We start from the raw sequence: 16063 nt of genomic DNA on the forward strand, positions 1-16063 counted from the left end.
ATTCTTAGTTTTTGCACGAATTGAACTATCCATTAGGAAGAATTACAATTTTGTTTAATTTGATGGATAAAGTGTCTTTCTTATATACAGAGTACACAAACAAATAAAACACATAACAGATATGAATTGATCCAAGTGTGAGACTCAAAATTTTATGAACTAAATTAGCTCACTTGTAAAGTCGATGACTTGGTAAATAATTCTTGGAAAAAATCATCTTTTAACATTCATCAATAGGTATGTTATAATGTTTAAAATTCAGGTATATCACTAAAAAAATTAGCAAACAAATTTGTATCCATCAAACTATCAATTTCTGGAATTGGTCCTGGCGTCCACGGAAGGAAATTTAATTTTTGTGATATGTCTTGTTCAGAGGAAGAATTTGACATCGTTGTTTCAACTTCACTCGATTTCACATCTTTCAACATGGGGTTGCCTCGTCTACGTGACCTTAATTTTCTTGGTATCACCCCTGGTAAGTTATCAATGTTTTTATCACGTTGACATCTTCTGGGTTGTGACCTTGTTTTTCTTTGACGTCTTTCGGGTTGTGACCTTGTATTTCTTGACATCACGCCAGGTGAGTTTCTTCGACTTTGGCCTTCACCTGTAGGTTTTTTCATTATTTTCTTTGGAATTAATAGAATTGATTTGGAGCCTCAGAGATGAAATTTTTATCTTGACTTGATTCTAACACTCCTACTACATACGATGACTTAGGGAGCAAGGAGTCAGAGACCTAAAAAGAATATTCTACAGATTTCATCTTATCAAACAAATTTTGATAGGCATAATCCCATCAATTGAAGGAAGAAAAATAATAAATAAATACATAAATAAAATATCTAATATTCTACAAATTTTATCTAACCAACTCCAATCAATTAGATGTAAATTACAGAAATAAATACAAAAAATCTATGAAAAGAATATTGAGAGGCGGATAAAATAAAGTGAATCAATAAGCAAAAACCGAAAAAATAAAATATCATACAAGAAGTATCTAATACAAGTAATTATTAATACGGTGTGAGAGTGATGGATAGCTCAAGTGGTTAGAGCTTCCCTCCCGATTCCAGGAGATCCTGAGATCGATTCTCACCCCCGTCCTTGTGGCTCTCTAAACACCAAAAAAAATTATTAATACGGTGTATATTGAAACCGCCCTGACTTTATTTTGTACTGGGTATTTGTTACGCCAATTCACAGAGTATAATTTTTTTTAAAAAAAAAATCTGAAATAAACAAAAAGTAATGTGCAGAATTAATTTTTCTATTATACTCGTAATGATCTATTCCATACAAATTTTGACATAAAAGACTACAGAAAAACACACGTATCAAATAAAATAATTTAAATTGAGAAAAACAAGGAAAAAACAGCTATAACAAAAATTAAATCTATGTTCATGCCAAACCTCAAGCCTAACATCAAGTGACCAAGCCATAGCCAAGTACAAAGTCAAGGCTGCGTTAGCTCCAAACCATGTCTAAGTGCAACCTCAACCTTTCCAAGCCTGGGACGAGCATCGCTCTTTTGCCCACATGAGTAGACCATATTAAAAGGTATAAACATCATTGATTTATAGAGTACATTACACCTTCAGGCCTCGTATGCTCTCACCCAAAAAATAGTACGTATTACAAAATAAAGCAAAGGGGCAAAAGGGCTAAAGGGAATAAGGAGCACTAAACCAATGCCGTCAAATTTAAGTGCTAAAATCAGTATCCAATTTTTTTCATGGGCCTACCATTACCATATCATCCTAAAAATGATTGATGACCGTAAAAAAATAACAATATTTATAAGTGTAGAATACATATTTTGAACAGATAAATGAGAGCATGAAGCCATGAACAGATCTGAACCCAAGCTATAATGAGTAAGATACATGTACTAGCATATATCATCACTTGTGTTTTAGAAAAATCAAATAATAAGTGATTATCGAATGAACAAAGCTAATCTTTCAGTGATGCTTATCTCGTTTTGAGTCAGAAGATGAGTCTCCAGTGGTTTTTGCCTTTGCCGGGACTACCTTTGCTGCCTTGCTGGAGTTGAACGCTCTGACTGACTGAATTGTATCAATATTTGCATGAGAATAGTAATAATTCCCAATCCTACAGCTGAGAAGGCAATCCCTTTCCATGTGGACAGGAGAGATGACCACTGTAGAAATTTTATCGATCCCAAAATAATGGTAATTGCCCAAATAGTAACCACCTGCAAATTCACCAAAAAGAGAGGAGTCATCACCACTTTTAATAATCAGCAGACACAGTCAGAGGAAGGCTTTAAACTTTAACTACATACCACAAGAGACTTCAATGGTCGCCCACTATCTTGAAGGTGTTGATCTCCAAAAGTATCATCAGCTTTATGTTTATCCAACAACGCATCCTGTTCAAATAATTAAGCCAATGAAGCAACTCAATTCTTCAACAAAAATAATGCAAGCGAAATAAAAGGCCATGAATATTCAGCACACACAAGTAGAATAATTAGTACCCAGCATTTCATACCTTGGCTACAAAAGCATCTTTACACCACTGTGCAACATCATCATCTGTTTCAGGCAGATCTTGCATATTATGCCGCTTGATATGCACATGAACCTGTGTTAATCAAAGACAATAATAAACTTTGAAGTACAATCAGCAAACACTCTAACCCAAAGCCATAGCAAAAAAAACATACAGCTTATGGTGGTTAGTAAGTTCAATGTGTTGAGCAGAACAATTAGTATATACTCCCTTCTCTTACAATGCACTCTATTCCTTTTTGAAAAGTCCCCAAAAACTGCTCCATTCCATTGAGGACATATGGTCTTATTACTTAACTCCCCAATCAAAATTCAAAAACATGTGGTCCCACTATTCTCATTACTTTAATCAAAACATGTGGTGCCACTATTTTACTCTTTTAGTGAAGGAAAGGAAGTGATGGGAAAACAATTAAAAAGGGAAGGGAAAATTAGGTTCACATCTTAGGGGAAAAAATAAATCTCTTAGTATTTCCCCAATACTAGAAGGATAGGAAAGAGGAAACTTTATAAGCTTCTTTTCTTTTCCTACCAAATTCGATAAAGATGGAAACTCACTCAATTCCTTTCCCTTACTTTCTTTTCCATCCACCTAAACAAGCCTAAATTAAAGCCTTCCAAGCTGCAACTGAGCCTCAAACTGTGCCACATAAAATGGCCAGAGATAAAACAAGGTTCTAGGGCTCTCGACTTCTTGATGTGGATGCAAAACACCTACACCTAGTCTCTGCCAGCTAACAACACTTATCCATTTGACAAACATTCTAATGAAAAGCTAGATGCAACTCATGCAAGGCTATGGCATCATAAAATTAACAGAGCAGAAACATGATATATTTGCAAAACCAATCCTGGCAATGAAGGTACTTTTGCTTACCACAGAGGACTGTCCTTTGAATAGCCTCAGCATTGTAGGTGGAGGTGAACTTTTTGGAATAGCCACTGTCATATCATAAATTGCTGGGACAAAGGAACGCATATGACTAACTGCTGTAACAAATCCCTACACGAAGAGTAACAGAATATGATCAGCAAAGGTGGTTCTTTGATTATGACGCTTAATGCCTGCAAGAGAAGAGAGCAAGACACAAGACCACAAAAACAATGTACAGGACAAGGCAACAAACTGTATACTTTTTTTCCTCACCAAAGTTGTCCCCTCACATCATCCAACTTTGGAGTAAGGTTACAAAAGCGAGTGGGGGTGAAAGGAAATATTTTTAAACTAAACAGGGTAGTCATAAAAACAACCACTACCCAGTCACTGAAAACATACACAGCACTCTAGGGGCCTAATGATAGAAGTAGTTCACTAAGAGTCAACCTTGGAGACTGTTAAGCATCATTTGAGTTGCTAAAACATTTACATGAACCTAATCATACACATTCATGAATGCATGTGTGTCGACACTGGTATGTACCTACAGTACTTTAACAGGGGAGTGGTGCCGTGGTGGTCTATAAATTTTGTTCAAGTGTATCTTTACAGGACCTACAGGATGAAATTTACACTTATAATAGATCAAGCAATGATGTTAAACCTTTGTACGTGGAATCAAGACATTTCTAGGAACTGGGAGTCCAGTCGAAGCTGCATATTCTTGAGCAGCCAGAAGTTTAGCTTGTGTAAATCGAGTGCCCTCAACAAAAAGAGCCAGCCAGAAAGGCAGAGGATAGTCCTTTAGCCGTTGAAGACCTAGCTGCAGACAACCCACAAGAGTCAGGTGAGATAAAAGTGGGCTTGAATAAGTTTAAAATGTACGTGCAAACTCTAACAGACAACAATATATGAAAATACCTTTAATGTCCTTTCATCCTTGGCCCAGCTTCTCTCAAGGAAAAGATACTCTGAGAACCACATAGACCAACCAATTACCTGCATACAGAAATTTATGAACATCATTCCGTAAAACATATAAATATATATATAGATATAGAAGAACATAAAAGACATCAAGGGACAGTAAAATCACTCGAGATCCCAAGCTGGAAATGGGATTGCATCTCGATGGACTTTGTTACTAGTCTACCCAAGTCAAAGAATGGTAATGACACCATTTGGGTTGTGGATAGGCTTACAAAATTGGCAGTGTTCATACCAATTAAGGAGAACTAGGATGGCAGGAGTGAACTACTGAGGCAATTAGCTGTCGTAGCCCAACAATTGGCCGCCAGGGGTGGTGTGAATAATGCTGAGGCAGCAGGGTAGTTATTTAAGAAGATTGCTACACACCCTAGCCCTTTGTAGTTCTTACCCTTTTATTTTATTTTTAGCCAAATTTAATTTTTCAGGAGGAACGAGATTTGGATGAGCCGACATTGTTAACATCACTGAATGTAGGAGAAAAAATTATGATGCTGATCGAGAATTTCAGTTGGATACATCTTTATGTGGTGCTTTTTGCTATATCCTAAGACAACTTCAATTCGGATAATAGATTTATCAACCCACTTGTAAATTTAATGTCCCAATGTTTCTTTTTTGCTTTATTTTTTTTATACTCTCTATATTATGCACAGTTCATATCTTTGTTAGAAATAATACAAATTTGGAAAGCCAATGCTCTTCATTTCTGATGATGGCACAAAACATGTAAGTCTTATTACCCGTTGGGTCGTTATTTAAGGATTTAGAACGAAAGGTTGACTTTTCTGGCAGATATTTCCCAATATTATAGTTCTATAGGCCATCTCAATGGTGTCTTTTTTGTTTATCCAGATTTACGTGTCTGAACTGTGAACACTTCTTTTCAATTTATGTCTAAGTTGAAGATCATGCAATCTACATCATGGATTCGTAAATTTAATTTGAGTCGAAAGAATTATACAAATCCATGATTTAGATTGCATGATCTTCAACTTTGACATGAATTGAAAAGAAGTGTTCACAATCACAGACACGTGTGAATCTGGTCAGCAAAAAAGACATCATTTAGAATTTGAGATGGCCCATAGAACTACAATATTTGGAAATATCTGCTAGAAAGTCAACTTTTGTTCGAAATCCTTAAATAGCGATCCAACAGGCAATAGGACTTACCACTTACCTGTTTTGTGCCATTGTCACAAATGGAATGCTTAAAAGAAAATCAAAAGACATTAGCTTTCCAAATTTGTATTATTTCTAACAGAGTTCAAACAAAGGGCTGAAGATAATAAAGGGGGTATCGAAAATAATAAAGCAAAAATGAAATATGGGACATTTAAGTTACAAAGTGGGTCGATAAATAATATAAGAATTGAAGTTAGACTTAGAGGATATCACAACAAGCGCCACATAAAAATGTATCCAACAGTATATATTTAGTAGGGTATATATAGGGAGAATACAGATACAGAGTTCTAAATCAAGATAATAACATTATTTATTTTTCAGTAGTCATAGGAATTTATGTGAGCCCAAAAAAACAAAGACCATGAAATAAATTGGCAAGTGTACTTCCACCCTCCCTGTCCAAAAGAAACTTTAGTTGAGAAACTATGACTCAAATACAACACTGTCCAAATATCATGCCAGAAGCCAGATTAGGAAAATTATCCGCAGGTACATAAAATAGCTTGAATCAGCTTTTCTAATTTTTAATCCTCCGAACATCTGGCTGCATTTTCAGTTGAAATTGGATATACAGTCCATATCTAATACTTCAACAGTTTTATATGGAATTAAAACTCAGCCGTTCCGTTATATAACGGCCGTTATGCAACGGATTTTGGATTTGACATTCCGCAAAACCCCGTTATATAACGCCGCAACAAAAATCACATATTTCACCCCCGCATCATCCGTTCTGTAACGGTGACTCGCCGCGTTGAAACGTTTTTTAGCCTGTTACATCCGTTTAATATACAACCTCCGTTAATTATTATGTGCAACTTTGGGGTATTATTTGTGAGATATAAAATATTCCAAAGTTGCACATAATAATTAACGGAGGTAGTGTTAGAAATTGATTAGTGTCTATAAAACATGATATTTAGCAATTTTTATTCACCAAATATGTTACCTGCTTTTATTTTGATAAATACGGTTATTTTATGTTCAAAGAAAACATTTTTAACTTAAAGACTATAAACAGCACTTAATCCATTAATGTGAATTTATTCAAAAAATTCACACCGCGGTTCCGCAATCCGTTATATTTGTCCGTTACAAGCCGTTCTCGCGACAACGCGGCTGTTACCACAATCTTGACCGCATCCCGCAATTTTTTCTATGATTTTACCAATCTGTCTAATTACTATAATAACCATGATAACTAAAGTAGCCATGATTAAAAGGATATGCTTCATTACATTTATATAATCTACCAAAAATAACAAAAACCAAGAAGCTTAACAAATTCATATAAGACACTCCCAACATATCCAAAACTTGAAAGACTGAGTAACAATCTAACACAACACACAAATCATATTAGCACAACAAATCCAAAACTTGAAAGACTGAGCAACATATGTTGCTCCCACACTTTATCAACAAACTATAATGACGTGACAATGGTGACATACCAAATCAGCAAAAGGCAATACAAAATGAGTACACAAAAAAGCATTTATCAGAATGATGCACATCGAACTTATTGGTTTTTCACTTGCATCAACTTGCATATAATACTGACAAGATGATAGATATCACAACACGAGGAAAAAATAGCAACTGTTTTATGACTTGTTATCTAGCATTCATAGCATAGAAGCAATGCATGTTTGATTACATACCGGAAGCAACTTTGATGATTTCTTCATAACAGCTAATGTGCTACCAAGGCAACCTGCTCGCTGTCATAAGTATGCAAGATCAGCTAAGGAGCAAAAAGTATGTACCATACTCTTATGTCCTAAATTATAACATTGAACTATTAACATATGAGTAAGAATCCAAAAATGGAGGTCTATGTTGACTAAATCTGGATTATGGAGCAATATATGCTTGAAATTCAGCATTAGAAATACTTGCCTGAGCTAACACCCATCCCACCAGCCAATCAATGTCACTCTTATGGTTTGACACTACTAGTGCATGCTCCTTTCCTGTGAAATTGCATACAGCAAATGAGTAAATGAGCAGAAAGTCTGATTAATTGTTCATATCAAAAACAAAGCACAAAAACCAAGATTCCGGTATATATACATCAAAGAAACTTAATATCATTTAACGAATTGATGAGATTAGCTTACTAAACGTTCAAAATCCCAAACACAAGTATCCAATCTCAAACTCATATTGTCACATTTTTCCTAGTTGTTTTGACTAAATTCGTGTTTTTTTAATTTTGGGGGGGGGGGGGGGGGGGGAGGGGAGGAGTCTTTACAGTTACGACCCCTCGGTCTCTCAAAGTCCAATGTTCTCTTTATAAAGTTAGAGATATTGCCAAAGAAATACCTAATTTAAATAGCAGGTTACTCATGACACAAGAAAAAAAAATAAAAAACATTCAAACACTACTGATACGCTAATAATTTAACTTGGAGAATACAACTTCTTCATAATATAAAATAACTAATATCATGACATATTATATAGTATATACCAATGCCCACTCTTAGTCTAATTACACATATATGAACACTGAAAAAGAAGATTAAGGATTCATTAAACCCTCATGCACATGATCCATTGCCAAAAAGAGCTAGGAATTGGATATTTACAAGATAAGACAATTTATCATTCTTCCCTCATCAAAATTGGGCTTCACCCTCAAATGATGGAACATCATCAATAGAACATTATAAAATGGAACAAAGATCCATCATTAGTAGGTACTCCCACCTTCCTACAAAAAACTTCCCACTTCTCTCTAAATGCTAGTCCCACAAAAAAAAGTTGCTCTTCTCACTTAAATTGGCTTTGCTTATAAAATTGATTTGTTTTCCCTCCTTTATTTTTTACATCTTCTATCTACTACATTAAATCATTATGGTACCCGCTTTATCTCTCCTCAATTGAAATATAGTAAACTCTCTACCTTACTTTTTAATTCACTTATGCAAAACAAAACCCAAACACCAATACTCTCCTAAAATTAAGTGCCCAAGAGAATACGATTTTTTAATGGAACAGGAGTATTAGATTTAGCTATATGGATTCTTAAAGTTTGGTTTTACTCTTGGTAACTTTGTCACCTAAGACTTGCATCAAAAAACTTTGTCATCTAAGAAACCCGTGCTCAATTGCGTAGTCGGGTCAGTGTTGCCAACTCAAGGCGTCCTAATATATGAACCTGAAGATATAGTTGATGAATTCCTGTCCAGCTATACTTTCCTTCAGGGTCTCACTTTTTGTGACTTTCTAGATTCCTGAATATTTTAAACCTATGGTTCATCTACACATGACGCCAAAATTATCATAAATTCAAAGTTGGTCTGCCCTAAATTTTTGCAAAGAACAATAGAAGCATAAAAAAAAATAAGTGATCAACAATGGCTGCAAAAGAGGTTCTGGAGGTATAAGCAACTTGAGCACAAAAGGTGCACTTGAGGTTAGTGAGCTTCTGTCCAACTGCTGTTTGACTTCACCTCTACTGTCATTTCTTCTAGGGTTATCTTTGTACTCGTTCATAACCTGCTAAAGTTTCTTATAACATCATTTCCCTCATTATAGTTATCTACTCCTGTATAAAAACTCATGGAATATTTCCTTCGCTTCCCTTTACATTCCAGTAACAAACTCTTAGGTGTCCATAATTCTATTTACCAATCACCATATTGTTCTTCCCCTTCTTTCTAGCATGTGTAATGAGCTTGTTGATTCTTTGCACTTGGATAAGTAGAGTAATGGCCTTATTGAATACTAGGTAATGGTCAATTCAGACAAAGGTTGAAGAGTCACGAACCAATTGACAGCTTAGAGCTTTTTGAAGACTGTGATGAATTTCAAGAAACTAAAATTGACCACCTATGCAATGTTCAATGGTACACAGAGAAAATATTTATGTTCCAACAATGAATCTTACTCCTAGCAGTGATTCTCACATGAATCCTTGTAACATATATAATAACTTAATTGTCTTAATAATAAGTAAACAAGAGTTCTAAATGATTTCGCACATACCCATTTGCTGAAATGTTGCAGGATCTGTGAAAACTTTGATCTGCATAACAGAAGCCAATGTATTAAATTTTAATCACTGTCATATATCATAGCAATCAATGCTTTGCGCATAGCCATATAGTACGACGCTGAATTACTTAAGAAAACAAAGTAGCAGAAATCCCATAAAATCAAGGTTTACTGTCTAAGAAACAATGTAACAGGAGGCCAAGCAAATACAAATATCATTAAGTTTCTGAATATATAGTTTATTATTTAAGGAAGTAACTTGAATATAATAAAAGTGAATTTATATTTGCAAACCGTAGGTGAATCAGATTTACTTTTGATGAGCCAAGGTTGAGGTCTTTGCAGGTATTGATCTAAAGTTCATATGATCTGATGTGGTCAGAATCTATCTTGTAAACTTTGACCTGATTTTGGGATCACAGAATAACCATCCCCAAAAACAAGCTCAAGGGAAGGAGAGCCCACAGTCCTTATGTAAACCATGTCACCCCCTTCCTCCGCGATATGACCAGTGTGGGACTTGAGTCTCATAACCTTGCAATGGTCCATAGCATAACACCCCTGTTTACAGTAAGGCTTTGTGCTACGCAGAAGAAAGAAGGTATAGAGAGGGTTCCTAGTATCAGAGAAGCATCAGAGTCACTTACATCAGTCGCACATGGACGCAAAGTAATGGTGGTCGGCTATGATACCATTACTGCAGGACACAAGATAAACATCCCCAAAAGCTAGCCAAGGGGACAAAAGCCCATAGTCCTATATAAACCCCATATCAGCTCCCATGTAACCAATATAGGAATAAAAAACCTTTCAATGGACCATAAAATTTTAATTTACATAACAGATAAAAACATTGTCATATAGGATCCCATTAGATTATTCTCAAATTGATAACATGAGTCCTTTTCTGTCATGTAAAATTTCCTACTTCACATCTCTCCAACCTCTCACTTTCTTTCAACTATTTCATGAGAAAATTTGTATGGAACCACGGGGGCAACCTCTTACTCCTTACTAGTATATCAAGGTGTGTCCAACACTCCAACTGAATAGATTATATCATATAGTAATGATTATATTAGTGAAAATGTATAAACTGAACAGATTATACTCTATAGTAAATTAGTAATGATAATACTAGTAAACAAGAGTCAACCCCCCCCCCCCCCCTCTTCTTTTCCTCTGCGACTAGTGGATTGTTGCACATAAAGTTTGACAGAAGCAACATTTTAAGCACGTTGTTGTATGTTTAGAAGGACCGATTTGGTTAGATGGAATAACAGAGGTTACACAACATAATATACATTATTCAAATTAACATAAGAACTTGAGTAAATTTCAAAATGAATCTATATTTGCTGATTCTTGTTTCTACACAGTTGAACACAACAGAGCCTAAGACGGGAAAACTTCGGCTCTAAACTCTCACTACAATGTTCAAATTCAAGTATTCAATGTTGTTAAAAGGATATATATCCAGAAAGGCAATTTGTCCTTTTCACCTTGTATTAATTAACTGCTAAAAACCAGAAGAAAATTCAACCATAAATTTCCTTACCCCTTGGATATAAATCATAGCTATCAGCATCATGTCAACATGAAACATACTGTCAAGACCACCTATCTACGATCTCTCTGTTGAATATTTACATGTCTCAATCTCCACAACCCAATTCCCGACATCTCAAATTTGTAGTACTGTCCAGCACTCCAGCTCCAGCTCCTTGCCATTAATAGCATTAACACACACACACACTACTTCTGTTTAAAATGACAAACTCTGAACTCATCCATAAAATCTTCCCATCATAGAGCACTACTCCCTCTGTCCCTATTTGTTTGCCCCATATGTCATTCTGGTTCGTCCCTTGTAGATTGCTCCATTCTATTTTAGGTCATGGTCCCCACTACATAAGTGAGCTTTAATATGTTTTATTATTGAATCACACTCTCTAATTTAGACAGCTCACCATTATCAAAACTCTAACCTATTCTTTTTTCAAAAAAAAAACACTCTAACCTATTCTCTTTCCACCCTCACGGCTACCTGGTTCAACACATCCACTCCCACCTTCTCCACCACCTCTACCTCCACCCCCACCGAAACACCAATTTCACCACTCCTACAGTTCTACATCCACCCCTACCTGCCCACCAGATTTACTACCCCCAGCAGCCAACCAGATTCACCCATCGGCCCACCAAATTCACCACCATCACCCTTATGCCCCATCGTATCCACCACCCTCTTTTAAAAATAATTTAAGCTACAGACCCATCCACCACCACCACCACTTTCTCTCTCCTCACCACCACTGTCACGTTTCACTCCCTCTGTTGTCACTTTCTGTCCTTCACTCAAATTTCTCTCTTCCATTCACCTAAATTTGTCCTACCACCCCCCTCACCACCAACATTTCTAGATCTATAGAAATTTTATAAAAAAAATTACAAATTGTGGTTGTGATAACTATAATAACCAGAAAGTAATTGTTGCTTGTGGCTTTGGTTTTCATGGTGGGATGGGTGACAATGGTTGCTGAAGTTTGATGGTGGGCAGAAGAAAGAAGGCTTTTTTTAATGGTGGTGATGGATGGAGGCTGGAAGGTTTGGGGATGGTTGGTTCGCCTTTTGATTAGACCAGTTCTCTCTCCTTCCAACTTTGTTAATAAAAGTAATAGTCCCTTTCTTTTTCTTTCAGCTAGCTCTTAATAAATAAATAAAAAAAAGGGGGGGAGGGGGGGGGGGGGGGGGGGGGGGGGAGTTGCAAAAAAAAAAAAGGGATCAGAGGGAGTATGTCGTACTAGTTCATGTTGAGAAATAAGGACTTGCCTAAACAATACCACTGAGCAGCTGACCTAAGAAACATTGTTATTTCTACATTTAGCTTCAAAAAAAACATAAAAAAGCACTTTGCTCCTCCAACATATACACGCATATATGACTGAATAACCGACTAGTTCAACACTTTACCCTCAAAAATGGCCATTCTTACATGCTCATTGAGAAGACCAGGGTGTGTTTTTCTAAATTTAAACACCTTCAACTCTAGCCACCACTTTCAATACTGATTATTCTCAAAAGAACGTTTAGCACAAAATATTGTTGTGTATTGACATATGATTCAATCAATTTATTTACTCTACCATATATAAATATTTTTAGCTGAACATGTATAAGTGTATAACACTGAAGACTCAAATAGGCTGAGATTTGAGTGTCTTTCACTAGTTCGTTTACTAACCTACTACAGTAGAAAGCATCAGTTTTCTATCAAAAAAAAAAAAAAAAATAGAGATGATCCACACAAGCTGAAGCCATTAACTATCAATACATTTTTAGCAAGTGCAAGATATCACATCATCATAAGAATCACCTGAACCCCAGCCCACCAATCAACGATCCACACAAGCTCAAGCCACAACAATTCCGCAACAAATCTGTTGATCCTTCTGTATGTATTCTTTGACAGTGGCCGCACAAAAATAAAGCAAGTTGCCTGAAAGAAAACATAACACTTATATAGGACCCATTGTTCCGGAAATAATCTGCTGCCACACTATCAATATATTTACTACTACTGATTAACATAAAACAGATCATACCCTTACTAATTTACCGGATATTTCTAATAACGCTACAAACTACGCAAAATTCTTGAGAAAATTTGTAATAACCATCGTATTGATTAAACGGTAACATTTTCATCCAATGAAGATTAAAATAACTAATAAATAGATCTTTACATCATATACTCGCATCTCAAACCCAAATTTGATTAAACAAACCATTAAACAATTAATGTTTCTTATTTATACAAATCAGTAGAAATTACAACTAATTTAAAACCTCATTAGATTACAGAAACCCTAAATTGAAGCAAAAAAAAACTCAAATTCTTCAAATTTCACTTATTCAAATTAGGCGATTATTCCAAAGCTCAACTCAAAAAACCTAAAAATTCAAAAATCAAACTACAACAAAACAAAAATTAACCAAAAAAAAACAAATTACAATAATAGTAGCACAGACGCCACAGAGTAGTAACTGAGCTCAAACAAAACGAAAAAAAAAAAAAAAAACGAACGTCGAAAATTCACCAAATAAAACAGAAAAAATTGGGGGAAAAAAAATCCGATAGATCGAGAAAATGAAGTACCTGAATAACATTAACGATGAAGCCAGAAATGAAGAAGAGTAGGCCCATAGGTACCATCACAGCCACAGCTGGAATCGCCATTGGCGGACCTCGTTCGAAGAAAACCGCCAATACTCAGTAGATTTGCACGAAGAAGAGGAAGAAGGAGGGAGGTAGAAGAAGAGCAATGCGATTTGAGGAGGAGAGAGAATATATGTGAGTAGTTTGCGAGTAAATAATGATAATTGATTGAGGCTGATAAAAAACTGGTATGGTAATGGTACGGTATGAATATGATATGGTTGCCAAAATTTAATGAACTTGGGAAGGTGTAAGGTGTAACTGTGTAAGTGTGTAACAGAATTTGTGAGTAAATGACAATACGGTGGGAGATGGATGGTCACCAACTCTTGTTGCTCCCTCCATTCCCCTTAATAATAGGACGGTAATCTTGTCATATACGAGTTATTGGATTAGATAAACATGTTTGTTAAAATGACTCTGGTAAAAATTTATGAGAATATATTTTTCAGCATATATAAATTACAAAAGATGGTAAAAACAAAAATGATATAGCGAGTTGTAAGACTGAACTCAACGGTAGTCCAATCACTATATTAACAACAATGTACCTTCCATGGGGCCATGACTCTTACTTATCAATACAAAATATATGACTAAGCAATCTCAATTAGCAAGACCCACTTTATCATAGAGATAAACGGATTTAGTTTATTAAATGGCATTTAAGTTGCATTGAAATTTGTGCTTGTTGATTAGAAATATTTATGGTGAGTGTGAAGCTGACTTAGTGGCATCGTCTTCATACTCTACAAATTTATGGAGTAAGATATGGAATGCCTCAACTCTTCCTCAAGTTAAAGTATTTTTTTGGCGGGCGTGTAGGGGGGCTTTACCTACCTTGTTAGGGCTCAGTAGACGTCTGCTGCTTTATGTTCATTATGTGGGGTGGAGGCTGAATCGGAGGTCCATTGTTTGAAGAATTGTGTGATTGCTCGACTTATGTGGGATGTGAGTGGCCTGGGGGGCGATGTGCAGGGGTGTTTCAACACGTTTCTTGACTTTGCCTCTGCTTGTTTTGAGCGTGTTCCCTAGAAAGAGCATGGTTTATTTATGACTATTTGTTGGGTAATATGGGATGCTATAAATAAGTGGATCTTCGAAGGGATGCCTTGCAATCCGTGGAACTCGATGGAGTATATCTCAAATTTGTTGGGTGAGTTGAAGCAAGAGGATAGAAGCTTGGCAGTGGGGGTGGAAAGCTGAAGGTATGCTGGCAGCCCCCTATGGAAGGATAGATGAAGCTCAATGTGGATGGAGGGGTGTGTGAAGGGTTTGGGTCTTGTGCTGGTGTGGTGGTCATAAACAGTAGTGGTGAGGTGCAACTTGTTGCTGTTCATATGTCTGTAGATAGGTGGCAGCCAAATATTGCTGAAGCTAAGGCTCTCTTTTTTGGGTTGCAGACTGCTGTGAACTATGGTTTTCGAAGGGTCGTGGTTGAGAGTGATTGCTTAAGCCTTATTAATGCAATTTCATCACAAGAATCGGGAAGGAGTGACTTTAATTTGATTTTGGAAGATATTTATCATGTTAGTAGCCTCTTAGAGTCGGTTTGTTGGTCTTTTGTTCGTAGGGAGGAGAATAAAGTAGCTCATGTGTTTGTTCATTGTTTGCCATGGAGTGAAGGAAGTAGTGTGGGTGTCGGATTTTCCTTCTTGTATTGCTCGTTCTTTGAAACTTTATCTCCCTATGAATGCAAGTTAGTGCTCTTAGGAGCTTTCTTCAAAAAAAGAAATATTTATTACTACAAAGTAGTATTAGTTTTTGCGGGCCATTGTGACAAGGTGGATAGTAGTTTTGGGATTAATGTCATTAACTCTCATTCATCATCTTCATTCTCCCACCTTCTAGTTCGTCTTCTTTTTTCCTCCTTCTTCCTTTTGCTCATTTTTTTCTTCCTCTGACCCGCCTTTATCTTCTTTCTTCAATCTACACCCTCTTCTTAACCAATTTTTTATAAATGAAAACCCAAATAACAAAGAGTAAAATAAAGGGCATGGTTAGTTCTAAAGGGTAAGTGAATATTTCAACCTCCATTTATTTTTTCTTAGCACTACCATTTCCTATAGCGAACTGAATAACAAAGGGCGAATGAAGGGTATGGTTTAAAAGGTAAGTAAATTTTTCCTTCCTCCATTTAATTCATCTTGTTCGATAGATGTTATAGTGAAGTGGTGTACTTTCCTCCATTGAAATTGAAGGCTGAAGGAGGGGAGAGAAAACCAAGGGGAGTGAGGG

General features: G+C 36.1%; 1 protein-coding gene across 1 annotated transcript; it reads right to left on the bottom strand.

The window, feature by feature from the left end:
• Window positions 1-1764: 1764 nt before the first annotated feature.
• On the bottom strand, window positions 1765-14065 carry LOC145632231 (1-acyl-sn-glycerol-3-phosphate acyltransferase 2-like). The gene is made up of 11 exons (XM_081684552.1): window positions 13766-14065; window positions 12983-13105; window positions 9598-9637; window positions 7504-7577; window positions 7266-7325; window positions 4345-4422; window positions 4088-4246; window positions 3424-3549; window positions 2527-2619; window positions 2318-2404; window positions 1765-2227 (listed from the first exon to the last, which is right to left on the bottom strand). Exons 1-11 carry the CDS (start codon window positions 13844-13846, stop codon window positions 2039-2041), a joined length of 1110 nt encoding a protein of 369 aa, XP_081540678.1. The 5' UTR covers window positions 13847-14065; the 3' UTR covers window positions 1765-2038.
• Between the last annotated feature and the right edge of the window lie 1998 nt (window positions 14066-16063).

Source organism: Chenopodium album, chromosome 5, assembly GCF_948465745.1.
Source record: "Chenopodium album chromosome 5, dcCheAlbu1.1, whole genome shotgun sequence".
NCBI lineage: Eukaryota > Viridiplantae > Streptophyta > Magnoliopsida > Caryophyllales > Amaranthaceae > Chenopodium > Chenopodium album.

What these genes read in the sequence shown, in the direction of transcription:
- LOC145632231 (XM_081684552.1), bottom strand. Translation starts at nt 13,846, where the DNA reads ATGGCGATTCCAGCTGTGGCTGTGATGGTACCTATGGGCCTACTCTTC. An exon ending in TCTTGATTCCACGTACAAAG is followed by an intron (nt 3,550 to 4,087) that starts GTTTAACATCAT and finishes CTCTTCGTGTAG; the next exon opens with GGATTTGTTACAGCAGTTAG. An exon ending in AAGATGCTTTTGTAGCCAAG is followed by an intron (nt 2,405 to 2,526) that starts GTATGAAATGCT and finishes TTATTTGAACAG; the next exon opens with GATGCGTTGTTGGATAAACA.